The sequence below is a fragment of the Aythya marila genome (assembly GCF_965140915.1).
Source record: "Aythya marila genome assembly, chromosome: 3".
Lineage (NCBI taxonomy): Eukaryota > Metazoa > Chordata > Aves > Anseriformes > Anatidae > Aythya > Aythya marila.
In genome coordinates, this window is record NC_139044.1 from 98,608,638 (window position 1) to 98,633,523 (window position 24,886).

General features: G+C 38.9%; 1 protein-coding gene across 3 annotated transcripts in view; it reads right to left on the minus strand.

Annotated features, from left to right (window-relative positions):
• FBXO25 (F-box protein 25) overlaps positions 1-13,536 on the minus strand; it is a 30,136-nt gene extending 16,600 nt beyond the window's left edge. For 2 of the 3 annotated variants that reach the window (XM_082758226.1, XM_082758224.1), the window contains exons 1-4: positions 13,507-13,536; positions 9,106-9,249; positions 2,134-2,240; positions 784-833 (exon numbers count right to left, since the gene is read on the minus strand). In XM_082758226.1, the coding sequence (XP_082614352.1) occupies positions 784-833; positions 2,134-2,240; positions 9,106-9,242 (294 nt within the window). In that variant the 5' untranslated portion in view covers positions 9,243-9,249; positions 13,507-13,536. Of the gene's footprint in view, positions 1-783; positions 834-2,133; positions 2,241-9,105; positions 9,250-9,423; positions 9,446-13,506 lie in introns of those variants that run through there. The other variant, XM_082758225.1, reaches the window with a different exon arrangement.
• Positions 13,537-24,886: the final 11,350 nt, after the last annotated feature.

Here is a 24,886-nt window from a genome sequence, read left to right on the forward strand (position 1 = left end):
AAGAATACTTATGTAGAGGTGAGACAGGAGGATTTCATTTTCTACACCACCACATTCTTCCTGAAGACAGTACTCAGGTGTTTCTCAGCCCTGAAATACAAAGCCAGCTTCTGCCTGTTTGGCTAGTGTTGGACTCACCTCCTTCCCTCTCTGCTGGCTGGCATTACTCTGTTGATGAAAGACATTCTCACAGGTGTCCAAGTTCCACCCATCCCAGATAATTGTAACAATCAACAAAAGAAGCTTTGAGACAGTTTCTCTCTACATATAATGGACACATCAGCTTCACCTTTCCAGGAGGTCATTTCAAGATCCTTTGCAGTTACATGGTACCATTTTTATCCCAAACAGGAAGAAGCATCTGAACTTTGAATACAAAGGTCCTCTTAGCAAAGTCTGGGCCTTAGATTTTACTCACATTCAAATTTACATCAAGATCCCAAGACACCAAGTAGCTGCCTGCAAACACTTTCTTTGGAGGTGTTTGTTTTAAAAACCTTGTAATTATACATAAGAGACAGAGACAAATGGGCTTGGAGAAGTACCAGAGGACTACTACATCCATCCTTGTGAGTTTTCCCATCTCTGCCAGGATGGCTCACATAAGTCACTTTGTTATCTGCCTTTGCCTCAGCAAGTGATGATGTACTACAGTAGCAATGAAGAGAGGGCTAAATACAACTTTTTAGAAGTCACAAAAATTGACAAATGGCTTATTTTTCTTAAAAAAAAGTTAAGCAGCACAAAGATGCTAGAAATTGACCCATAGCATACAGGACTTACTTCTCTGGTGCTTTCCTTATGGACATAAATCCAATTTTCACGATAAAAACCTGAAAAAGACATAAGCTTTTCTGAACTTCTATTTTAGGTAGTTCCTTCTAGGAAGATGAAGAGCCTTCTAAGAAGATGAAGAATACAGACCATCCTCAAAATGCTTTGTGAGTGGAGAGAGAATATAACAGTTCTGGTGAAGGAAGCTTATTAAAGCTGAAGAGAATGACTACAAAGTTTCAGAGGTTGTGTACTTTAAAAAGCACACCAAAAGTTAAACTTTATGAACTAAACACAGGAGCTGGGACACAGTGGGCAGATGTAGCACAATATTTGTTGACTGTGTACCAACAGCAGTCAATTTCTCCGAAAAGTCCTGATACTTTTTGGTTCACAGGGCTTCTTAGCACAGGAGATACAGAAACGTGCAAAGTTTTTGTTCCTGAAGGCTCTACGTTTTAAAAAAAGGATTTGCTTCTGTAAATGTGTTTGATTTGCATCCACTTGCTCCAAGTAGTTGCAGAATCCTGCACAAGCAAGACCCATAATGGCAATTTACACAGACATTCAGCTTGCAGAAGTCTGGATGTGTTGTCCAATTAATGTGCTCATACATATAACCACTTGAGTCTTCTAGAATACATTAAACCCACACAACCCTGAGGATGCTTACAGATTTGTCTATCTAAGACTCTGTTACAATTTTAGGAAGGTACAAAATAATGAACATAATCTCAAGATCAATGGGGAAACCCCCCAGATTTGCTATCAACTTGCTTACTTCTACCTACTCAAATTCTGTGCTTCACGAAATTTTGCTATCACTCACACTTGGAGTCTAAAACAGGTCCTTTTAAAAAAGAAAAAGACAAAAGTGGCTTTGATATTTCAACAGACAAACTTCAAGAAATTCAATAAAGTCTTTACCAAGAGCTCTATGTGTTACACCAAACGATATTTAGTTCTGAACCAATTCTAGAGCTATTTGTGTTATGAGAATTTGAATTAATCAGAAATAGAACTGCTGCTTTGATAAACAGAGACTGACTGCCCTAAGCATCAAGAATTTCATCTAAAACAAGTGCACAAAGCAAAACAGCAGTTTGTATCAGAAGGTAATTATTATTCAGGAATTGTTATTCTTAAATGAATTACCTTTGGATCCCTAAATCCCACAGTAGGTGATCAATGCCACAGTCCAATTAAGATACATCATTTCTGACACCAGAACTTGTCAGTACAGAAGTAGACATAACTTAAAAGGCTACTCTCTAGATACACATATACAAATGGTTATTATTTTTTTTTTCCTGAACCTACAACAATCTTCCAAATCAAATGAAAATAACCCAGCCTTACATTGTGAATTTGTGTTATTCCTACAGTGGTCTTTCTTCCTTTTCTTGGCTGCAAATTCACAATCTTCTGTAGTGTATATATCTTCATCTTCATCACCAGTTAAAATGCTGAAATAGAGACATAAATATTTAATCATTGCTGTTCTAATTAAGCTGCACATAGCTTATAGTTCTCTACATTTAGAAGTCCGCCAGCTGCAATAAAAATCATGTATTTAAATAATGCTTGTCTACCTGAAGGTCTACAACAACACATCTTGAGAGAAGCTGCCTTGCTCTTCTCTTCCTAGTGGTGCTGAATTTGGTATCAAAGTGATTAAGTGCATACAAGTATCTTCTTAATAGCTATCTTGTAAGTCATTAGTGACATTTAAGAAGGATTACTGAGGTGGCTGTACTAGCTGGACAATTGACAGTCTGCAGTGTTCTAGAATACTAAAGTCACTACCCAAAACAGACCAAGCCTTATGAAACCGCAGCATACTGGTGAAGTCAGAGTTACCACTCTCAGGCAGAAAGCCAGCAAAAGGCATCTCTTATCCCCTCACAGTCAACTTCGGGGCAAATGAAGAAAGTCTCAATAAAAGCACAAATCACAACACTGTACATAATTTAGGTATTGCCATACTGTTCTACCACTTGTAGTGCATCAAGAACCATGTAGTCACCTCCATCTTTCCCAAGAAGGATCAACTGTACCTTTGTCACTTCTGACAGTGAATTATGTAGCCTGACAAAGACCACCTATACTGAGTTAATGTATATAGTATATACACACACTATATACAAGCATATGGACATGCTATTAAAGTTTGTTGAGTAAACTTTCTAAAGTGCTTATACATTAAAAACCTTACCTGCACTATGCAAGTCTACACAACGAAGATTCTCCTTTCCATTTTTATAGATAATTCTAAGCAAAAGCAATAGAGGTAATGAATACGTATTTTTTCTAGTACAGGTTAGAGATCATTCATATTAAGGTAATAATATTGTACAGATAACTACAGTAACCAAGGAAGTAATCCAGTGAAGCTTAACTATAAGACTGTTTTATAGTCATTTTTATAGTCATTTTTTTTTTTTTTTAAGAAAATGAAAGCTGTACAGAATACTCTACCCATTCATTTTTAAAAATCTGAATTTGCCAGCCAAATCTATTTGTCAATGTCAGTTTGAACTTCAAATTGCACCAGCAAAATCTGAACATGAAAAATGAAGATCACTGGTTCATTCAAAAATAACCCGCACTTCAGCATTAAATGGCAAAAGAACCCAAATCATATTAGTCTACTCCTACTATTTAATAAAGTTAAAAATTTTCAGGCCTGAATCATCTTTTAAGGATGATGACTAAACACCACTGTACAAAAAGCTTTTTATGTAATTGCTCTAATCACTAAAGACTAGCTCAGCTTGAAGACACATAAGTTTAGAACACTCAAAAATAGGAATTTGTTTTTAATCTTTAGTTTAAACCCTGAAAAAAAAAAAAAAAATCCACCTGTGTTCAGGTAGAACTCAATCCAAGGTGAGGGCCTTGGTTCATGCCTTGACATTTTTAAACCGTAGGATAGACAATTTCAATATTCTATGCAATATTGCCAAACATCACATCCAGTCCAACACGAAAAAGAGTTCAGAGAAAAGGCACTGGCAACTGATGGAAGTGAAACATCAGCACTGACAAGTTACTTGAATTATATCATGCTATACCAGTTCCTACCCCCCATCATGAAGGAAATCCTTTTAAAGTCACTAGAACAATTAATTATGCTTTAGTGTATTGACCATATCAACACACCACGTGAAAAATTGTTACAGAATCAGAAATAGAGCTCAGTCCCCCAGTAAAGCTTCTGGCTTTATGATCCTAGCAACAGATACAAGGCTACAAAGATACAGGATATTATACAACCTAACAGTCAGAACAGAAACACACCCACTCCCATTTTGCAACGAGCAAAGCAGGGCAGGCAGCACTGCTGAAGGCCAGCTTCTGAACAGGAAGGTTAATCTGGTTCCTTCCTTTGTTCCTGGAGAGAAAGATTCCTTAGAAAGCGGCACAGAGCAGTTAAAGTATCTGAAGTTATTTATAGCCTGCTCTCCCCCTCCCAGTCCCTCAGATACACACTTCCTCTAGTACCAGGCACAAAAGCAAGGCAGCCTAAGGAGGACAGTTAATTAACACAAGGAATCATAGAGAGCTATTTCGAGCACGTTAGTCTGACTTCCAAATCCACTTGAGACATTCTGGGAATTCATGTCATTTTAGCAAGAAAATTTGACAATCTGAGGATTTTCTCATATGAGGCTTCATCTTCTTATGGTCTCTGTACTCCACACAGAGACCTTCCCTGCTTGGGGAAGGTATGTACATGTACTATCAGCACCATTCTTGATGAACTTTAAGGCGTTCACATGTTTCCAGTCTTACTGAGAAAGAAAGCAAGGATCGAACAGCTATTAGGAAGAACAAGGTAATTACAGGTACACCCCCAGCAACTTTTAAAATTCCATTAAGAAGTCTGAAGAGCTGGCTGATCAGAAAAGCCACTTCACTAAGAACATCTCCTGCCTCCCCAACCACCACACTACAGTTACGCTAAGACAGAAGAAACTGAATCAAGTGCTACACGAGCCATATGGCATAACAGATGACTTGAATGTTTTTACTGTTATAGCACATATGAGGTCTGAGTGCACCTGAAAGGATCTAAATACATACGTACTACTGCCAGTTTACAGCTACTCTTATATTCTTGTCTTGATGAAGCCCTTTCACAAAATTCGTTCTATAGCTTCTAAAAGCAAAGCATCTGGTGTCCTAGAGATGCTTTAAGATTACAATACCCTATTTAAATAATAAAGCATGTGAGAATTTCAGCTCTTTCAGAACAGCAGTTTCATAATGGTGTATTTAAAAAACCTTTTGGGCATGACAGTTAAAATGCTGGAAGGCTTGACAGGACTATCCAAACTGACCGTTCTTCATCCACTTTTCTTGTGGAGGAAGAAATTCATGAACATCACACAATTACCTACAGAGGGACACTAAGTGTTCCTCCAGGTGACACTCAAAGCCATTTACAGCTTGACCTCATATAGAGAATCCTGAGTTAAGTGCCTGCACCAAACAGTGTTACAACACATTTGTCAAATGCCAAAATTATCTAAGATTAGATTCAAATCTGAGGACTCCTATCCATAATTAACAGCACTTTTGTGAATGAGACTACAGATGAACGACTGGCCTGCCATCCTGGGTAGTTCATATGGACCTGACACACAAAAAGGCATAGCATAGTTATGGAAGTCTTGGCATAGGGATTCGCTTTCTTGTACCTCAAAAGGAAAATGTAAGAGGGCTTTACTCTTCAGAGGTATTTAAATACAATTCTGTAAGGCTGTGTTTTTCACTCCCTACCAAGCTTCAAGGACACAGTGATATGGCACTGGAAACACACAGCTGTACTAGAATTTATAGGTACAAACTGCAGATAGCTGCGGCCAGCATTCAGCCCACATGCTTCCTCCAGGTAGAACGAGCTCTGCCTCTGCCACATTTCCCACCACCATATACCATGAATACAGTACTCTCTTCACCTAAACAATATCATTACTTATCTAAATGAGAGCTACAAAACTGGGGGTCTCACTTTTTCCATATCAGGTTTCATAAACAGAACTAATTTGAAGTGTAACATTTGAGCATTATCCCCAATCATTTATATCGGCCCTGCATAACAAGTTATGTTTGTTCAAGCATCATTATGTTCACTGCTTTTGACTAATTTCTCAGCTGGATTCACCAAAGCACCGGATGACTAACTGAACAAGGTGAAAAGTTCTGTTTTACTGAAAACATTTGTCTTAAATTTGTAAGAGTTACTTACATGCCTGGAAGCTTTTTCTGAATCTGCTGGTAAGTAGAACTTTTTAACTTCTGCACAGGAGGTATTTGAAGAGATAGAACACAGTTTGGCAATTAACTCTATCCACGCTTTCTCTCACAGAAGAGAATACAAGCAATAATAAACAGGGTTTAAGTCAACTACATAGCTTGAATTTATTTCTTTTTGAAGGAAAACTGCTCTAACTGGAATAGAATACTCAAGTACTATTACTACCGCTGCATAAACTTCTACAGAGTATTTTGGTGAAAAAAACAGCACATTTAATTAATAAAATAAAATCCTATTAGAACAACTGGACTGGCATACACCACCATCCCTATTCAAATGACATCTTAAGAGACAGATACATACATATACACTGTTTACTGTATGTTTCTTCCACATGGAAGGAAGCATTCTATAAAGCCTTATTCTTACTCAGTGCTACATCACAGCACCAGATATCCTAAGCTGAGGTGTCCATTCAGTATACATAAGGTATTTGGAAGCTAGTGTTTAACATGGTACAGAGAACTCAGCCAGCAAGACACAGTATGCTGCTCTATTTCAATCTGAAGTCCTGCACATGAGACAGAGAACCCCATGCACAAGTATATGCTAGGTACAGAGAAGACAGAAAACAGCTTTGCAGAAAAAGTGCTGAAGTCCTACTGGATAAGCTGAACACCAGTCAGCAGCATGCCCTTGTGCTGAACAAAGGCAGTGGCACCCCGGGCTGCATTAGCAAGACCATACCCTGCAGAAGTGGTCATCACATTTGGCACTTGAGAAACCATGTCTGGAATATTATCTACTTTTGGACTCCCTAGTACAATAAAGATTGATGTACTAGAACAAGTCGAGTGGGCAGTTACTGAGATAATTACTGTTGGAGCACAACAACACATGAGGATGCATTGGAGAACAAGCTTGGTCAGTATTAAGAGCAGGTGGTGAGGAAGAAGGAAACCCGACTCATGCCTGTATCTACTATGAGGGTATAAAGAAAAGGGAACTAGACTGCAACATTAGAGGAGGTATATATTAACAAGTCAAGCAGTAATGGCCATGATCTGTAATAAGAGAAATTCCTATTAGATTTAAAAGATAGGAAAGTAATATAAAAAACTACAGTGAAAGTAATGGAAGTTGGAACAGGAGCCTGGAAAGGAATCTCCATTCTTGGAAACAAAGGCCAGGGGGGCAAGGCCCTTCAAGCCATCTCCGCTGGTCCTGCTTTGAGTTGGGAGATGTGAACCAAATGACCTGTAGAGGTCCTTACCAACCTGAATTCTGTATTTTAGGCAATTAGACATCATTCAGTGTTCAGCAGCAAAAAGTGAACTCAGATCCAAAGCTTTCAAGTTGTGGTGAAATTACTCTGAAGTAGCACTACTACACCAAGTACCAACTCACGTTCTGCAGTCTAATTTTGGACAATACACATTCTTAAATACACAGCAGAACAAATAGGGCTACAGAATATGGTGTGCTTTGGCTGCACAAAGTAGGAAATACGGAAGACGGGAAACCAGGGAATCACTATGATGAGGGCATCTGTTACAGGCTAGGGTAGTTCTCATGTTTGGGATTCTGACAAGTTGGGAAGCAAAATTCAGATCACGCAACACCTCATATCAAAAATATTTATTTCACCCAGAGCATTTCATGGCCAGTCACTTCAAATTAATGTTCCTATTTTAATCCTGAACTTAAGACTCCCGTATCTTTCCAAGCAAGACTTGTTTAAATCTGTTACCAGCAATACCCTTGAACTCTACAAATTGTTCTTTCAACACTAAGAAAAAAAAATCTAGCATTTTTGCTTGAAGAAGCAATAAATGCAGTCTCACCTCACTCTCTGGAGAAAAGACTGTGTTCTATATACAGACATATATAAGTGCATGCACAGACAAAAATCAACATCCAATTAGGAACAGAACAGTGAGTCCTCATTTAAAATGATACAAAACCAATCATTTAATGAATATTGTTTGGCAAGCGTGACATAAAACAACCTACAAAATATAATTTAGTAACTGCAAGTAGCTATCAAAATTAAATTAGATTTCATTTTCCAACTATATTAAAGCTACATGAAAGAAGAAGAGATTTTTCCAGAAGTATTTAAGGCAACTTATGTTGGAGGCTTTATGAACACCCTTGCAGACAAACATTGCTTTTCTTATCCACAGTGGCCAGACTGTATGGGAAAAAAAACAACCACTATCAGTGGCAGATGAGCACAAGAAGTAAAGGCATGAAGAAAACAGTAGTTTGAGATAAGCTTAATAATTCTTCAATGCTTGATTACTCCCTTGAGGTTCGTTTCAAATTTAGAAAACACAGGTGTATGAGTAGAACAAGTCCTGGCTTGCCAGTAAATTCCCTCTAAATCAGATCAGTTTCTTCATCATTTACTAGGCTAACAGCAAACACTGAATGTTCCCTTTTCTCATTATGAGCACATTAAGCTGGAATTTATAAACAAGAATGCTAACCCTGAGAATTACTTCTTGGCAAAGAAACAAAGCAGGAATTTGTCTGGACTAAGCTATTTGTATCACACCAGTCTGTGAGCATCTGCCATCAATATTACTTTGCCTCACTCCCAAGCTACCTAGTACGTTTCTTACCCGTTCTACAGAGGCTCATATAATCATACAATGTTAGAGAATTGCCTTAAACTACCATTAGTCATGCATTTAGAGCAAGTACCCTAAATAGGCCTAATCAAACAATCACCAGAAAGGTTTCACTCGTTTCCAGGTAACATTCCAACATGCTTGTTGTGTTTGCAACTCGCAGTTATCACTAAAATGAAAAATAACACACAACATAGGGTGAGATCTGACTGCCCAAAGTTGTCACTGTTCCATGAGTTGCCTAAAGATAGGTAGCCTCCACAGGGGTCTCTGCCTAAACATACAAAGCACATGGCTGCATTTGTGTGCTTCTCATGCATGCAGAGATCACCAGCCCCAATCGGTCTGAATGGAAGAAGTCAGTCTTTGCCTTCCCACCTGCTCTGAAATCAGTAATAAATGTGGTTCTGCATGAGTTATTTAAGAACTTACACAGCGTGACTGATGTCATTAAGCTGATTGTTCTTGTTCTCAAGTGCAGGGCTGAAGGGTTCAAATCGTTTCCATCCATCTTCTGTTTTAACCCATCTCCATCCAGGGGATCTCCAGTCTTGGCCCAAAAAAGGCATGGTTTCTCTGTAAGCAACAAGAAGATCGTGCAGGATTTAGCTGTTAACAAAAGCTATGAAACTTATTTCAGTTCTTTGACCTTAAAAAAAACAATGTAATGAGGAAAAGGAAGAAAGTTTCCTATAGAATATCCTCTTAAGAGGCTCAATGGTTTCCCAAGTACATTTTTGATTCTCTAACCTCTGAAAATTCCTGCTGAAATGTCCTTTGCTATTTATTAGATCAAAGTAGGTTTCACAGTTCTTTCACGAAAAAGCAGAAGAATCACCATGGTCCAGGAAAGGGCTGATACCAAACCAAGGAAGACTGACCACTGCAGAGCAGATTAGCACTTACAGAATGTAAACAGATAACCAGTTTGAGACTCAACTAACAGACTGTTTTTCAAACCTGGTAAGCCCAAATCAGTGTTACTCTTCTTATTTTTCTACAAGCCTTCCAAACACTGAGATAGTGTAACACTGTACACAGTTACGTTTCAGTACAGGAATTTGGATCTTCCCCAAACACTTTTTCAGTTGTTTTTGAGGATCACCTCTCTAGCTAGGCTATTAGATAACCCACACAAATGGAGACTGCAACATAACATCAGTAGTTCACTACTGAACTTGCTACCAACAGCATGCAGGACAGCACAGGTGTATCATTCTACAGTGCTCTGTCACCCTTTTTCACAAGGGAAAGTAACTTTTAATACATAAATGCCAAGAATTTGGAGAAAGCAATTCCCTATGCTTTAAAGAATCCAAGCTTGCCAGCTTTTGCCCTCTCTTCTTCCCATTCATCATGTATACATTCTGCTTTGTTTTAACCAGAGGTTTCATGTGCAGACTGTACAAGGAGAAAAGCATTGTTGTATTTGAAACATTGTATTGTATTAATGCAACACCAACAGCTTAATTCAAAGCAACTGTTTTCTAAACATTGCTTCAAGTTGAAAAATATTAGACCAGATCAGTTAAACATCACCGAATTTATTTACCCATTTGCACTCTCGACCAGCATCTGTCCAACACATTAGCACAGGGTAAGACACTGAAGGCTAAAAAGCCTGAAGAGATACAAGCCAAGAGCATCATTTTTATTTTATTTAATTAAAAGAAAAATGAGACTAAAACATCCTACAACATAGCACACAAAACAAAGCTTGCTGTCTAGCCTTCAGCACTGATGAAAGTCCCCCTGCTATTCACTACCCAGCCTTCCTCTGAATCTGACAGGAATCATTTCCAAAGTTTACCACATCCTTTCCTCCAGCCACCACAAACTCTATGCATGCCTATCTGTTTTTCTAATCTTTTCACTGCTTACCAGGAGATACGCCTCACAACAGATTTTTCTCACAGTTGTTTAGAACGCCTCATTGCGACTGAAATCAAGGCATCTCATCTTTTCAAGAATTTATAGTTAGTGCTCATGAGTGCATTTCAGAATAATATTCAGAATAATATTTTCTTCCAATAAAATCAGCAGAGTTTACCTGAAAATTAAAACAAATGACTGGAAGAGACTAAAAACAATTTTGAATCAGGTCTAAAGATACAGAGCTCTCGAGCTACTTCTAGTCAGCAGTTTTGCTATAAGAATTAAGCACTATTATAGATGCACCTGATTAGCCCAGAAGTTAAAAACTATAGAAAATTCAAATTCATAGAGAACATTACAGGCTAACTGGGCTAACTTTAAAAAGTTAACATTTTTAAGAATACTTGATATTATGAATCAATAAACAATTATTGGGAAAGGAAATAAACACTTAGACACAACTTGCATGAAGGTGAATCATGCATTGTTACAGGTTAACAGGGTAAGTTCCAAAAATAACAATAGATGTAAAGCCTCCTGAAAACACCAGCAGAAAGCCTGGAATATTTTGTTCCAGCGGCTGGCAGTAGCAGAAGCCCAAAACCAATCACAATTTACAGGATAGCAATCTTAGTGTGCTTTAGAAATCCTTGAACTTTAGAAATAAGTGGTTTCAAGCTATCAGGCCAGTGGTGTAAGTAGGATGTGTAACTTCCTCCTGTGGAGCTGCAGAGGCATTGAAAGTAACACACCTCAATACTTAAAAGCTCTAAACCAGACTACTTTCCAGATCTCTAAAATGAAATCTGATGGTCTTTCACTGCAAGGCTTCAACAACAGAATAAAAGTTCTCTATCATCCCTCTTGCAAGCAGTGACATTAAGCACCTCAAAATAGTGGTGGCAGCAAGTACATATATACACATGGACTCCCAAAGTCTGCTACAGAAATGCTGGAAAACTGCACTTCGGACAAGTTTCACAAAGAGATATGAATAGCTTTTCTAAATGCATGTTCAATATGTTATCTTTTTAAAAGACAACAAGAAAACACTACTAGAAAAATCACAGATTAAAACTTTAACTTAAGAATTTGTGGTAGAAAATTACCAAAAGTCAGCAACTCTGTGAGGCTTGTACATGTTGACCTAATTTTTTCCCCAAACAGATATTCTTAGTCCAAGATATATTTTCGCTACTGGACAAACTCAGAGTGTATCCCATGAGTAGCAACTCCAGGAAGTGACTTGTACCCACAGCAGGGGGTTAGAACAAGTTGATCTTCACAGTCCCTTCCAGCCCAGCCCATTCTACAATTACATGAGAAGTTGTACCTTGGACTCATACCTATTCTTTTCAAGAATAGGTTTATTATTTTTTTTCTGTTCTTTTTAAAGAACATATTCTTTTAGTAACAGCACATACACAACTAGGACCAGAAAATCTCATTGCTTTGCTTCCTATAGGACTGAAATGTAAAATGTAAAATCCTATAGGACTGAAATGTAAAATGATCATTGCTCAGAAATTACCACATTTTAGAAACTACGGTGTCCTAAATGTCTCTCCTACACATCGCCCTCAGGAAGTAGCTGATCACAGGGTATGTGTAATAGAAATTCATGCCTTTGCTCTGCCTGCACTCAAGATTTGCTTCCCAGTACAGCATTGCATTGAAGCATGCATGTGGCTTCTCAGAACACAGCTTTTTTTCAGCAGTTTACATACCCCATGAGCACACCTTCAGCAATAAGTAATTTAATATCAGATTGTTAAAACTGTCACTACCACAAAAGAAGAGCCCCCTAAACTTCGATTTTGAGGAAAATGCAGTGGGACAGGGTTCTTTAACACTCAAAAGGACTTCTGTCCTTGCTGCTGAGCAACCTGTTCATTTTCCCAAAAAAAAACTACCGTGAAGAAAACAATCTGATGCTGTGTAAAAGAGAAGGAAGCTTCACTGAGTGAAATTTGGTCTTACTTAACTGGACACAGCTTAGCAATGGGACTCAATAGATGAGGTTGGCATTTGGACTCTATTCCGAAGATCTTTTCCAACCTACATGATTTTATGGTTGTTACCTAACAACTGGGCTTTAATAAAATATATCACCTGGGTTCAGCTTTCTCCTAAAAAGGAAACAAGAACGCTTTGCATCATATGTATTTTCCTAAGGAACACATAAAAAATGTGTTTTGATTATGAAGATAAGAGCCACCAGAAAGAAGCATGGAAGGAACAGCACAGAAACCTGTCTATATAAGGGTTAGTGCAGCCTGAGATTACAGTGACTGCTCCAGCCATTCATCCACCTGTAGGAAAGCTGCTTTCTGTGAGGTAGGCAGCTCACCACAAAAGCAAACACTACTGCAAAGGCATAGCAGCAAGACACGCTAATAACCCGTGACTGTACGGTAGTTGTCTTCTGAGTATGCTTCTTTATTCTTAGCAACATACAATTATGACCCAAACCGTTCTTGATACTCAGTAGCAAGGCTGCCACCAACAAGACGGGCACAGTCCAGGCTCCTCTTGCTCCCCAGCCTCCCCCCCTGCACAGCCGCCTCTCCCTGACCACCTCAGTGCCTGCCCAGCAGCCCAGGCTCCTGCAGAAGCTGCTCCTGGAGGCGGTGACCGGTTCTGCCGGGATCCAGCCCTACCAGCCCTGTGACTCACGGGTCAGGGAGCCGGTCAGCCTCCAGCCCAGGGTGTTTTTTCCCTGCTCTCCCCCCCCCCCGACGCCCCCCTCAGCTCACACCCCGCCCCCCACGGTTGGGCCCCTCAGCCCCCCTCACCCCACCTGCCGCTCCCCCACACGCCGCCCCCAGGCCTCATTCCCCAGCGGCCGTAAACGCTCCTTCCCCTCAGAAGAACCTCCAAAATTTCCCCAAACCCCAAAAAGCCCCCAAAAAAGCACGAAAAGGCCCCAAAAATCCCCCCGCACCGCCCGCTCCCTACCTGGCAGCGCCGCCGCTCCCCGCCGGGCCCGGGCCGTGGGGCTATTGCCGGAAGTAGTGCGGCCCCGCCCCCTCGGCCCGCTGATTGGCTGCCGCTGCTTGTTGCTACCCGGCAGCGCCGTTTCCCATTGGTGGAGCGGGGTTTCACGTCAGCCGCGGCGCGTTACGTGAAGGGAGGGGGGAGCGAGGTGCACGTGTCAATGTTTTGGTCGGAGGGGGGAGGGGGTGAAAGGGGCGGGGCCGCGTAATGGCGGCCCAACGGCCACCCTACGGTCGCCAACGGTCGTCCTGTCAGGGGAGCTCCGTGCCCTTAGCGCTCTGTGGAGCTGGGCGGAGGCGCCTCCAACGCCGGGCTTCTTGTTAAAAGAAGGACAGGGGGATGTGGGGAGCAAGCTTTAGGTCATGAATTGCGGGTTGTGTGAGGTTTTCGGCTCTCAGTTAGAAATCAGTAATTATTCCCACTAAGAATGTGGAGTAGGTATAGAATCATACAGGTTGGAAAAGACTCATCAGATCATCTGGTCCATCACCCTACCACCAGTGTCACCCACTAACCCATGTCCCTAAGCACCAGGTCCAACCTTTCCTTAAACACCCCCAGGGACGGTGACTCCACTGGGGTAACCCATCCCAGTGCCTGACTGCTCTTTCTGAGCAGAAATGTCTCCTCATTTCCAACCTGAACCTCCCCTGGCACAACTTGAGGCCATTCCCTCTGGTCCTATCACTGGTTACCTGTGAGAAGAGGCTGACCCCCAGCTCCTCACACCTTCCTTTCAGGCAGTTGTAGAGAGCAATAAGGTCTTCCCTGAGCTTCCTCTTCCCCAGACTAAACAACCCCAATTCCTTCAGCCGCTTCCTATAGGACTTATGTTTCAGGCCCTTTGCCAGCTTTGTAGCCCTTCTCTGGACACATTCCAGGGCCTCCATGTCCCCTTTTAAAAAAAAAAAAACAAACAAACAGAGTTGTGTTTTAATAAATGTCAATCATTTTGTTCTGTAGAACAAATTGTTAACTTGTAATTTTTTGAATGTTTAGAACTGACAAAATTGCAATAGTGTGGTTGCTGCCACTTACTCCTACATGGAAGCATCCCCTAATCCCCTTGCGGCTTTTTTTGCGCACACTGGGATGATTTATAAGGGCTTCCTTTCTGCCTGTGAGCTGGAAAAGTCATATGAATAGTTCTTTGTGAGATGAGTTTGATTTTAATATGTCCTCAGGATGTCACTTTTACTTATTAAACTACTGTATGGAGAGAGGATTTGTCTCTCTTTATTCAAACTGGGTGTTTTGATATTCATCTAAGTGGCTCCCTAGCTGGTTAAATGATTTGGCCGTAATGTAATTCCTACATATCAGACAGCTAGTTCTTATACATACATATATGTATGTAATATGAGACCATACATGTATGAACATACAGATGTGTTTGTATATACATCATTAAGATATACTCACAGACCCCTGTATCAGTGATGCTGCCTTTCCACCAGCAAAATGGGTGCCCTGCTGACACTGTCAGTGACAAATGACAGTGGTGAGAATGGGGCAGTGACAGGTACAGGGGAAGAGGGCAAGAGAGGGAACGCAGGACGCCAGGCATACACAGCTCCCCACCGTCTCTCCTCACCTGTCTTCTCAAAAACTGCCCAAAGGAAAAACGTCAAGTCCCAGAACTATCATAGAAGTCATCGTTACCAGCAGCACAGACCTGGACCTTATGTCAGCCAGGGTTTTTTTGTCAGGTCTTTTTCAAGACTCTGTAATCTTGAGCCAAATACAGCCATGGCAAAAGCAGCAGCTTCTCACAGAAAAAGGACATAGTCCACACTGTCAGCCTGACTGTCACCTTGGTGAACGCAGTCATTAAAGAGTTTCCCAGTGTGAGGCAATACTGAGAGTTTTATGTTGGTCTCGAGCCTTTTGTGGGGTCATGCACTCATAACTGTCAGCCTTGCTAGCACCCCTCTCTCATTTCCCCAACCTCTTATTTATTTCTGCTAGCCTAGGTTCTTGCTGAGATCACTGGCTGCTGCTGGCAGCCCTCAGCAAGACAACTGAGTCTACCTGCACTCATCCTCTCCTTGACTGGCCCAAATGATTCTGTCATAAATGCATGTCTTAGCCATACTGCTCTGCCAGTAACATGGGACATTGCTTGCCCAGCCCATGAAAGAATCTTTCTTGCTCTTTTGCATGTCAATCTAGAAAATTCCTTCTTACTGGAGCAAATATCCTTCTGTCTGTAGGTTCTTTCTCCATTTTCTCTTGAGGAGTTGTATGGAGTGCAGCCATAAAATGAGTATGGTAAAAAATGGTTACCTTGCAGCTTTGGTGGGGCTGCCTCCTATGGGGAGGCAACCTCTAAAGAAATTCTAGGAACGGGAAAATGGCAGAAGGAAGCTTTGCTATACAGAAGCCTGGCACCTTCTGATCCCATTTGACACAACTTCAACATGGAGAAGAGAAGGATTTAGGTAAAGATTGGACAAGCAGTGAACACTGTTGCTGTGCAGAGCCTTTGAGGGCTAGAGGAACTTAGAAACATACAACCAGTAGCAGAAGAGTCATTTGTAAGCCATAGTTGCCATCTGTAATTATTGTATTTCCCCAGCTGGCTTCAGAATATTTATATTAATTATACATTAGAGGGAGCTGTAACAATGTGGATTTTTTTTTTTATTTTATTTTTAATTTAGTGCAACATCAGTTGTTATAACTTAAAGATTTTGTTTATACATGGCTATCACAGAATCACACACAGAATTTCTTCCAAAGTATCAAAATCTTGGGCTAATTTGACAAGCAGATGTAGTGATTATTGCCCATGGTGCTATACCATCCTCTCTATTGCAAGTGTAATCAGGTTGTAGAGTCCAAGCTCCTACCTATAAAAATGCCAAGTGTATTCAGGTTCAAGACTGAGAAATATATATATATATTTTTAAATATGTGTAGTACATGTCTAAGTTAAAAATGTACGAAAGAAAATATGTTGTTCATTTTGGGGGAATTTCAAAGACAAAAATAATGTAGTGAAACTTGGAAACTTTTAAGACAGTTCTAACCAACAATGAGCAACCAGACTCTTGAATAATTTAATATTTTTTGATACTATTCTGCTTCAGACAATCTCTATAAAATTTTGTGTGAATTTTTCTTTTCTAGTGCCACAGACCTCATCTGGACCTTCTCTATTATGTTTTATTTAATGCTAAAGCAGTTTGAACCTTTTGTACTGGAAATTGAACAAACTGGTCTGCAGCATGACTGTAATTGCTTTTGATTATTTTAGAGGGAGATAAAATGAGAATTACATTAAACTCGGAGGGTCTCTATTTTTGCAGCTTGGATGGTTACCCTGGAGTTGGTAGCAGGTCCGTATGAGTAGTACAGATGAGGGCCTCTAGATCATTGTCACATTAACATGAAATTAGGGACCTAAATAAAATGGCAAAGTCTGTCTCTCCCATTTCTTTCTTATTAAAATTACTTAAACTATTATTTCTATCTAATATGCCACGGCAAAGGTGAGTTCTCTAAATGAGATTGTACTCATAGACAACAAGAGTATTTTAAGTTATTTTGCTTGTAAGAGCTGACCTACCTGATTAAAAGCAAAATAAATGGTGTTATTTAGGGTGGCCTAGGATAACCTCATGGAGAAGGTGAAGCAATTTTTCATCTGCATTAATGTTTCCTGAATCACATGGTTTGGAAACATGCATCATGTTTAATGGATTCAGATTTTTTTCTGAGAAATTGTCTGAGAATGAGGGTTGCTGTAGATGCAAATGGCTTTCTTGCCTTTGGGAGAATCATTTTCATTTTGCTGAGTGATCTCTATACTTATTTTAAAGAACAGAATAGTTATGCCGAAGAGCACTGCAGACTGATTCAGTTACTTAGCAACATTTAATGCTAACAAGAGGAAAGTGATGCAGATACAATGAAAGGATTAGACAGCAAAAGAGAGCTTATAATGATAATGAAGACATAAGTCATACTCTTTCATAGGTGAACCAAAACTGGAAAAGAACACATAATCCAAGCAGTTACAATTTTTCCAGTGAGTCAGTTGCTTATAATTTCATTTTACAGGAAAGCTTCCAACTAGTAAAAAAGCAGCAAAGCTTGGACAAAGGCCTCCTTGTCCTGACTATTATTTAATGTGTGATTTCCACTGTATTATACAGTTCCTCAGAGCTCTCTTTTGTGGCTGGCATCTTTTTTTTCTTCTAAATATTTATCATCAATACTGCCAACAGCAAGAGGTAGTGTTGCAGCTCTTCCCTCCTTACATTTATTACTCTCCCACATTATGAGAAAATAACATTTAGGTGTATTAGGGGAAGCCTAGATGCATAAGAGTGTCCCCTTTCCTGGAGGCTTGGCTGCTGGGGCTCAGGACCAGCTCAGCGATGACACAACCCAGGGCAGCCCCCTTCCCTCTGAGGACAGCAGAGAGAGGCTCAGGGCTGGGAGCAGCCTGGTCTGGCCACAAAACCTGATGAACCAGGACCAGGCTGGCTTCCTGGCTTGGCCTCAGACCTGGTGACCTGGTGGAACCTTGCCACCACCTTGGAGCCTTCCCATTTCCTCTGGCCCTGGGATCTCTCTCAGTTCTCAGCTCCCCGTGATGCAGGGAATGTAAATAAGAAACATCTCATGCGAGCTTGGTGAAAAAATGAATCCATATTTGTGGAATTTTTCAGCAGGTTAGTGACAATTACATTCAAAGATTAATTATGCTTTAGCAGAAATTCACCAATCAATGGTCGATGTCAAATGTTGATATGAAAGGTGTTTTATTATATAGTAACCTATAGTTGATTGTGAAAACATTTTGATTGGCAGAAATAGTATGTAGTATAGGGCAATGAGTTTTGAAAACTAGCAATTATTTTTGGGAAAAAAAAAAAAAAAAAGTTAACAGTTTACTGGCAAACAACACTGAGGGAGAAATAAAAGTTCCAGCGTTGCAATGAAGAACACAATTTTAGCTAAAGTCCAGAGAAACAATCTAAAAAACAGCATGTACCATATCTTGAGACAAAACTTTGATTGAAAGCACTGGGACACCACCGGAAATTACACTGTTTGATCAATGACAGGTTGGATCAAAACTGAGTTTCTGAAGAGAAATTTTCATTTTTCAAAAAATATGAGCTTTGCTTATATAAGTGAGATAACTAGGAGAGGAAATAAATCAGCTTAGGAAGTTGCTGTGTGGGGTATATTTTTTGTGGTAGTTCAAGCTCTAGAAATTAGTAAGAAATGACTTATAAAAGTGAGATTCATTGCTTTTGTGCTAATGAAAGATGGTGAGAGATTTTCTAACCTTCTATATGAAACCTTTACTCAGAAAACAACAACAACAAAAACCCATACAAACGTAAAAGCCCACACAAGCTTTAGGAGGGGACTAACTGTATTGTTAGCTTACTATCTGTTTTCTCTGTGTTTGTCTGCATCCATAAAACCAATAATTAGTTTTAGATCAGTGGTTTCAAATGTGTTCATAAGAGAAAATGTCTGCTGCTGCAAAAGCTAGGGACATACAGCTCAAGGAGGAAGCAAATCAAAACTGAAGACAATGTTATCATAATTAAAATAGATACAAAATTAATCTAGAAATGTGAAGACATCTAATCTGTATAGGAGAGAGGTTCCCCTTCCTTTTCCTCTCTCTCAGGCTTTCCCATAGGAAGAATTGGAACAAAGTTACCTAATTAATTTTAAAGAGAAGCTTAATCAGTATATGAAAGGGGCTATGTGCTGTAGGTGAATCTGACTGCTGGGAACTGAATGAGAACTACCAGAGGTAACAGGAAAGGTGAGAAAAAATCTGCTTTACAGTTTTACAGCATGATATTGGTGTTTACAGAAATGCTCAACTAAAGGAGATAGCTAGCAGAACTGCAAAGGGTAGGCTTCCATAGGAAAACAGAGACAGAAAAAGATAAAGATACTAGAGAGTTTTTAGAGAAACTAGATGCTCACTGGCTTGGCTGGAACTGATAAATAGGGTTGTGCAGACAGTAAGCAATCTCAAACATACTGTCAGTTTTGTAGAAAACATGGAAGATTTGGGGAAATATTGCAAAAGGACAAATGCTATGTCTAATTTAAAAAGAAATAAAATAGAAACAAGATTATAGCTTATAAATTTTATTTATAGCTTATAAATGTAGCTTATAAATTAAATTTATAATTTTAATTATAGCTTATAAATTAAATTTCAATTTCCAATGGAAAAATCTGGAATTAACATATGACTTAGTGAGCTGAAGTATGGAATAGTGTATGCATGGTAAAATGGTAGACAAAAAGAATATGGGAGAATCTGTAAGAATGTGGAAAGATATGCTAAGGATAAAAAATTACCTTGGAGAAGGGTTCTGGAAAAGAGAACCAAATTCCCTGCAGACTTTCTTGTATATATCTAGTTGTAATTAAATTGTCTGCCCATATGACACTTCTATTCTGTCTAGCAATTTGTGAAATAACTACTGTTCAATGGAATTGCATAAAAAAAAAAAAGACAAACAAACAAACAAAAATCTTAAATTACTAATTGTGTGAGATGTCTTTCTCTCAACAGCAGAAGCTGTATCTGGTAGAACAGTAACATTATTCAGAAAAACAGGATCATTCAGGGGATAAAAAAGAAATCATTTTAAAGAAATAAAGTTAATGAGCTTTACCCTGCTTTTGCTTATACAGGTAAAATACCCATAATAATAATTGTGGTAGTCAACGTATGTTATCTTACTTGTGTAAGAACAGACTCGAGAAATTTAATGGAAGCCAACAAACATTTTAATCTAGATATTTCATCTACATGAGATGCAGAATCCTAACTTAAAGTAATTCAAGATAAAACTAAATGCCTTCATAGTTGCACATACACACAGTGATTGCATTTTAGCTCAGTTGTCAATGAAATGTAGTTCTAGTTTAATAAATTTTCCATTTCAGATTTGCTTTCTGAAATGAACTGAAAGCACATATTAATGAAAAATAAAAGGTCTTTTACAATAGAAAAGTTGGATTGAGAACCCATAAAGTCAACGTGTCTTTCCGTTGATATAAACACACTCCAGATTAATTTTAAAATGAGCTAGCCAATTTCTTACTACTACTACTTTGATTCTATACCTATGCTATTTTTCAGAACTAAATAATATTCCTTTCTTACTGGAGATTTTCTGAGAAATTTTGTATGTTGAATGGCTTAATTTATTGAGTTTGTGATATTTTTCAGTTTCCGTGTATCATGCGCTTGCCACTTTGACAAGGTAAAGGAGGGGGGAGTCGAGAAAGACATAGGGATAAGAGGAAGAATGTGAGTTTCTGAAATAAAAAGAAAAATATTTCTGTAGAGGTAGAGAGCAAAATTAGGGCTTGAGGACAATTAGATGATGAACACTAGAGCATCGTAAATCTTGCTGGGAAGTATGCCTGCTGCTGTGGGATGCACGCTCCGCCCTGATGCTCATTTTTTATTACTAAGGTAGTTTGTGCCCTGGGTTGGGTTTCTTACCTCATTCTAAGATTTAAAACAAGAACAAACTCATGTGACTTTGTGACAGGAAGCAATGTTTTGGTGGCTTTGGGGCACTGGAGTCATCACAGACTCTGTGTGTATCAGATTGGTTTTTAATAGCTACTTTCTCTGAGATGTGTTATTGCTGCCATTAGCAGTGACAAATAGATGGATACAGTTTATGCTTTCATCCCTTTCAGGTGTCCTGTAAGACTCTGAAATCTCCCATTTTCACTCTGTCTTTTCTCAGGAGGTTCTGAGTTATGATGGCTTTCTCTTCAAAAACATTGTTAATTCCTGAGCTCAAGGTTGCTCCTGGCTTTGGCCAGAGGGAGTCACTATCATATTTAAAATTAATCACCTTCTCCTAGCAGCTGGCAATTAGTTTATTTATTTGTTTGTTTATTTATTTATTTCTTAGTCCATATGTAAGCCTTCCTATTAGGCTTTTATGAGAAATAAACTGTGGTTATAATTAACAAGTTGTCCCTTGTTTCTGTTAGATTGATTTGCTGTTTTGCTGAAAGAGAGTGACAACAATGGATTTGCTATCTGACCCAGAGATGAAACAGCAAGCAAGCTGACAAAGCCCGTAGCTGGTAAGGTATAAGATTGATGGGTTATGGAATAATTTTAGCCTTTGTGGGAAAGATGTGAATTCCTAGTGAATAAAAGTAAAGCCTGAAGGCTGACTTATACAGGTTGCTGTATTTACAGGTAATTTAGCTACTCAACAATCTACCAAGGATTAGTGTATGATCAGTAATTCTATACCTCATCATTGGCAGTCCTCATGACTAGTAATGCTAATGATCCATGGTTGTAAAGCATTTCCTTTGGAAGTGCTAAACAGAGAAAGCCTTGAAAAGTAATGTAACGTGCAATTGAAGCACTATATACGTTTAAGGTCCTTATTCAAAGTCTTGCTCACCATTTAATTATGGTCCTGAAGTTCACATGGTCTACAGATGAATATAAAGTGCTAGCTTTTTATTGTTACTGTGAGCTTGTCCAATAAGCTTTTTGGAGTTAACTTCCTGCATTTGGTTATTTGTTCTTTGCTTACTGTATTAATGTGAACAACACTTTGTTGGGCAGACTTTTTAAGTGCCATCCAAACCATAGTGAAGTAAAAGAGGATTTTGACCTTTACTTCACAGGATATGAATCAGGCCTGTTTATACACAAAAAAAGCAACTGCATATATGCCAGTACAGTTGTAAACTTTATAGCTCAATTCAGAGCCAGTCTAGTACCAGAAACAGTCATGAAAGATCTGGGCAAATATCAGGGTTCCTTCTTTTTCTTTTTCTTCTTCTTCTTTTTTTTTTTTTTTTTCTTTTTCTTTTTCGTTTTCTTTTCATTTTCCTTTTTACTTACAAGAAGAAACAAGCAAAACCAACATTTTATTCAGAGGCACAAATAGATTTCTCTTGGGACTATTCTATTGCACAATGCAGGACTCTTTAGCAGTCACTTTATCCAGATCTTAGCAAGATTTAGAACTATTAATTCTGAGTATACATTTCTTCACTTGCTTTTTGGAAACTTTGATTATGATTTGATAGATATCTTAAATATAAAATCTGTGGAAAGGTATAGCAATTTTTAGGAAAGAGACAAAGGTCTTATGCACAGCAAAATTCTTTTTACACAAGTATTTTGATAGAAAAGGTAGGATTATAATTAAACTAAACATTGTCCTCATCAGAAGCACATAGGGCTGGGAGACACATAGATTTCATTCATTATTTGAAACACAAGCAATATGCAAATAATTAAATCATTTAAAAAGCCTATTAAGATAAAACTGACTCATTAACACCCATACTAGCCTAGAGAAACAGCAGGAAGTGAGCAATGAGCCTTTCAAGTTGGAAATTTATGCTAGCAAATACCAATAAACAATGTGAATAGTCTTGCTGATAGCATTGGGCATGCTATTTAGACTGACTTTGCATAGCTAGGTGTACAGTTATCCCACCATCTAGAGGCAAGAATCACTTATATATCTTTCTCCTGCAAGCACCCTAATTAAATGAGCACACATTAGCGATCAACTTATTTGTACCTAAAGGATAAATAAATGTTTTTAAAACTCTGAGAAAGGAACAAGAGGAACAACAGTTCCTTGATTCTCTCTCTCTCTCTCTCTTTTTTTTTTTTTTTCCATTGCTTTCTTCTGCTTTTTTCTTCCTACTTTGACTTTCCAGGTTTCCAACACTGCTCCTCCATAAAAAGCAAAGGACTTGCACACACACAGTAAATCAGCGTAGGCTCATGGGCTATCACCTTTCAGTTAGCTTCTGTTTTTTTGTAGAGGCTTTTGCTCCTCCCAGTTTTGACCTGAGAAAAAGGCTGCCTAGAATGAGTATTTTCACCTCAGAATGGGTCATTATCTGTTTTTTTGAAAATAAGGCACTTCACATCTGGATCATCCTGTGGGGCTTTGGGGGAAAAAAAAAGTAAAAATAAAATAAAAAATGTACCAAATGGCTGTATCCACAATGTCATGTGAAACGCCCTGGGAAATTAATTTCTTGGCAAAATGGCACCTATAACATCAGAGAAATGTAACAGGCATCTCAGAACTTTTGTAGTGAATGTCACTAGTATCCCCCAAAGGGAGCTCAGGGCAAGCACTTAAAGCACCCTGCAGAGCTCATCACCCGCTGTTTGGATCTGTCACTCTGCAGCCTCTGGATGTTCCAGCTGCTTTTGCAATGATGGCATCTGGTAGAAAAGACGACCTGAAGGAAAACTCCTAAGGATCCTTCATAGAAAACAACCAGTATGCAAATATGCATGTGAGGGCAGTATGTAAATCAGACAGATATGCTGTCTTTAATAGTCTGTATGTGTTTCATCCTGCCAACGCTGAAGAATTTAAATAAGGGGGCAAGTTAGCAGTCACTCCTTACTACTAACAGTAGGTCTATGTGAAGAACTGGAATTTGGAGAACTTAAAGTGAAGAAGAGTTCTAGCCAATTTGATTAAACATACAGCTAACTTGACTGAAGGTGGCCCAATCACACCCCTTATCATCCGTGACTTATTCTGTCATGCACCTGTGAAAACTAAACTGAAGTTGCAAAGATTTTTGCCTAAGTAATGGCAACAGGATTGCACACAGTAGAATTCTATTCTGGGTGATCTTCATCGCATTTATATCAATATGTTTAAAAGAACGTTTTTATGTTTATACTATGCATGATTCTACTAGTAATTAATTGTTGCTGTTAACTTCTACCCTTATGTTAATTCTTCAGCTTTGGGAGGATACAGGAGTTATTGATCAGGAGGGTAATCATATCATTCTGATTTACATGCCTGAAAGATGTTAAAATTTGTTGTTGCTAAATTAAAAAGTTAATCGCTTTCCTGTATTCATTTATATTAAAGAGATCATTTCCTGATTAAATTTTCTGACAGTTCTAAAGTGTAAATGCATCCCATGTACTATTTTTGTGTCTCTATGTTCCAGCACAGTGATATTTTATATATTTAATTAAATAAAAAATATGACGGAAGAAGTCATCTATATTGTGGATGCTAGATCTTTCAGCTCCAGAGTTGGGATCTCTACCAAGTGTATTTGGCATAGCAGAGAGTTGGGGAAGGAAGAGGGGAAGGGGAAAAGTGTTTTTTAACCCTTAAAACTGTACTAGATTGAGTTTCTATAGTGAAAGATGAAATTTTACCTGGATATAACTACCATTTTAGATGCTTTCTCCTCTGGTAGTCACTTGCATGCTTGTTATATGATACTACCTGTGTTAGGGAGTGTTAATTTTAACTGAAAAGAAGTGATTCTGAAGAGATTATAT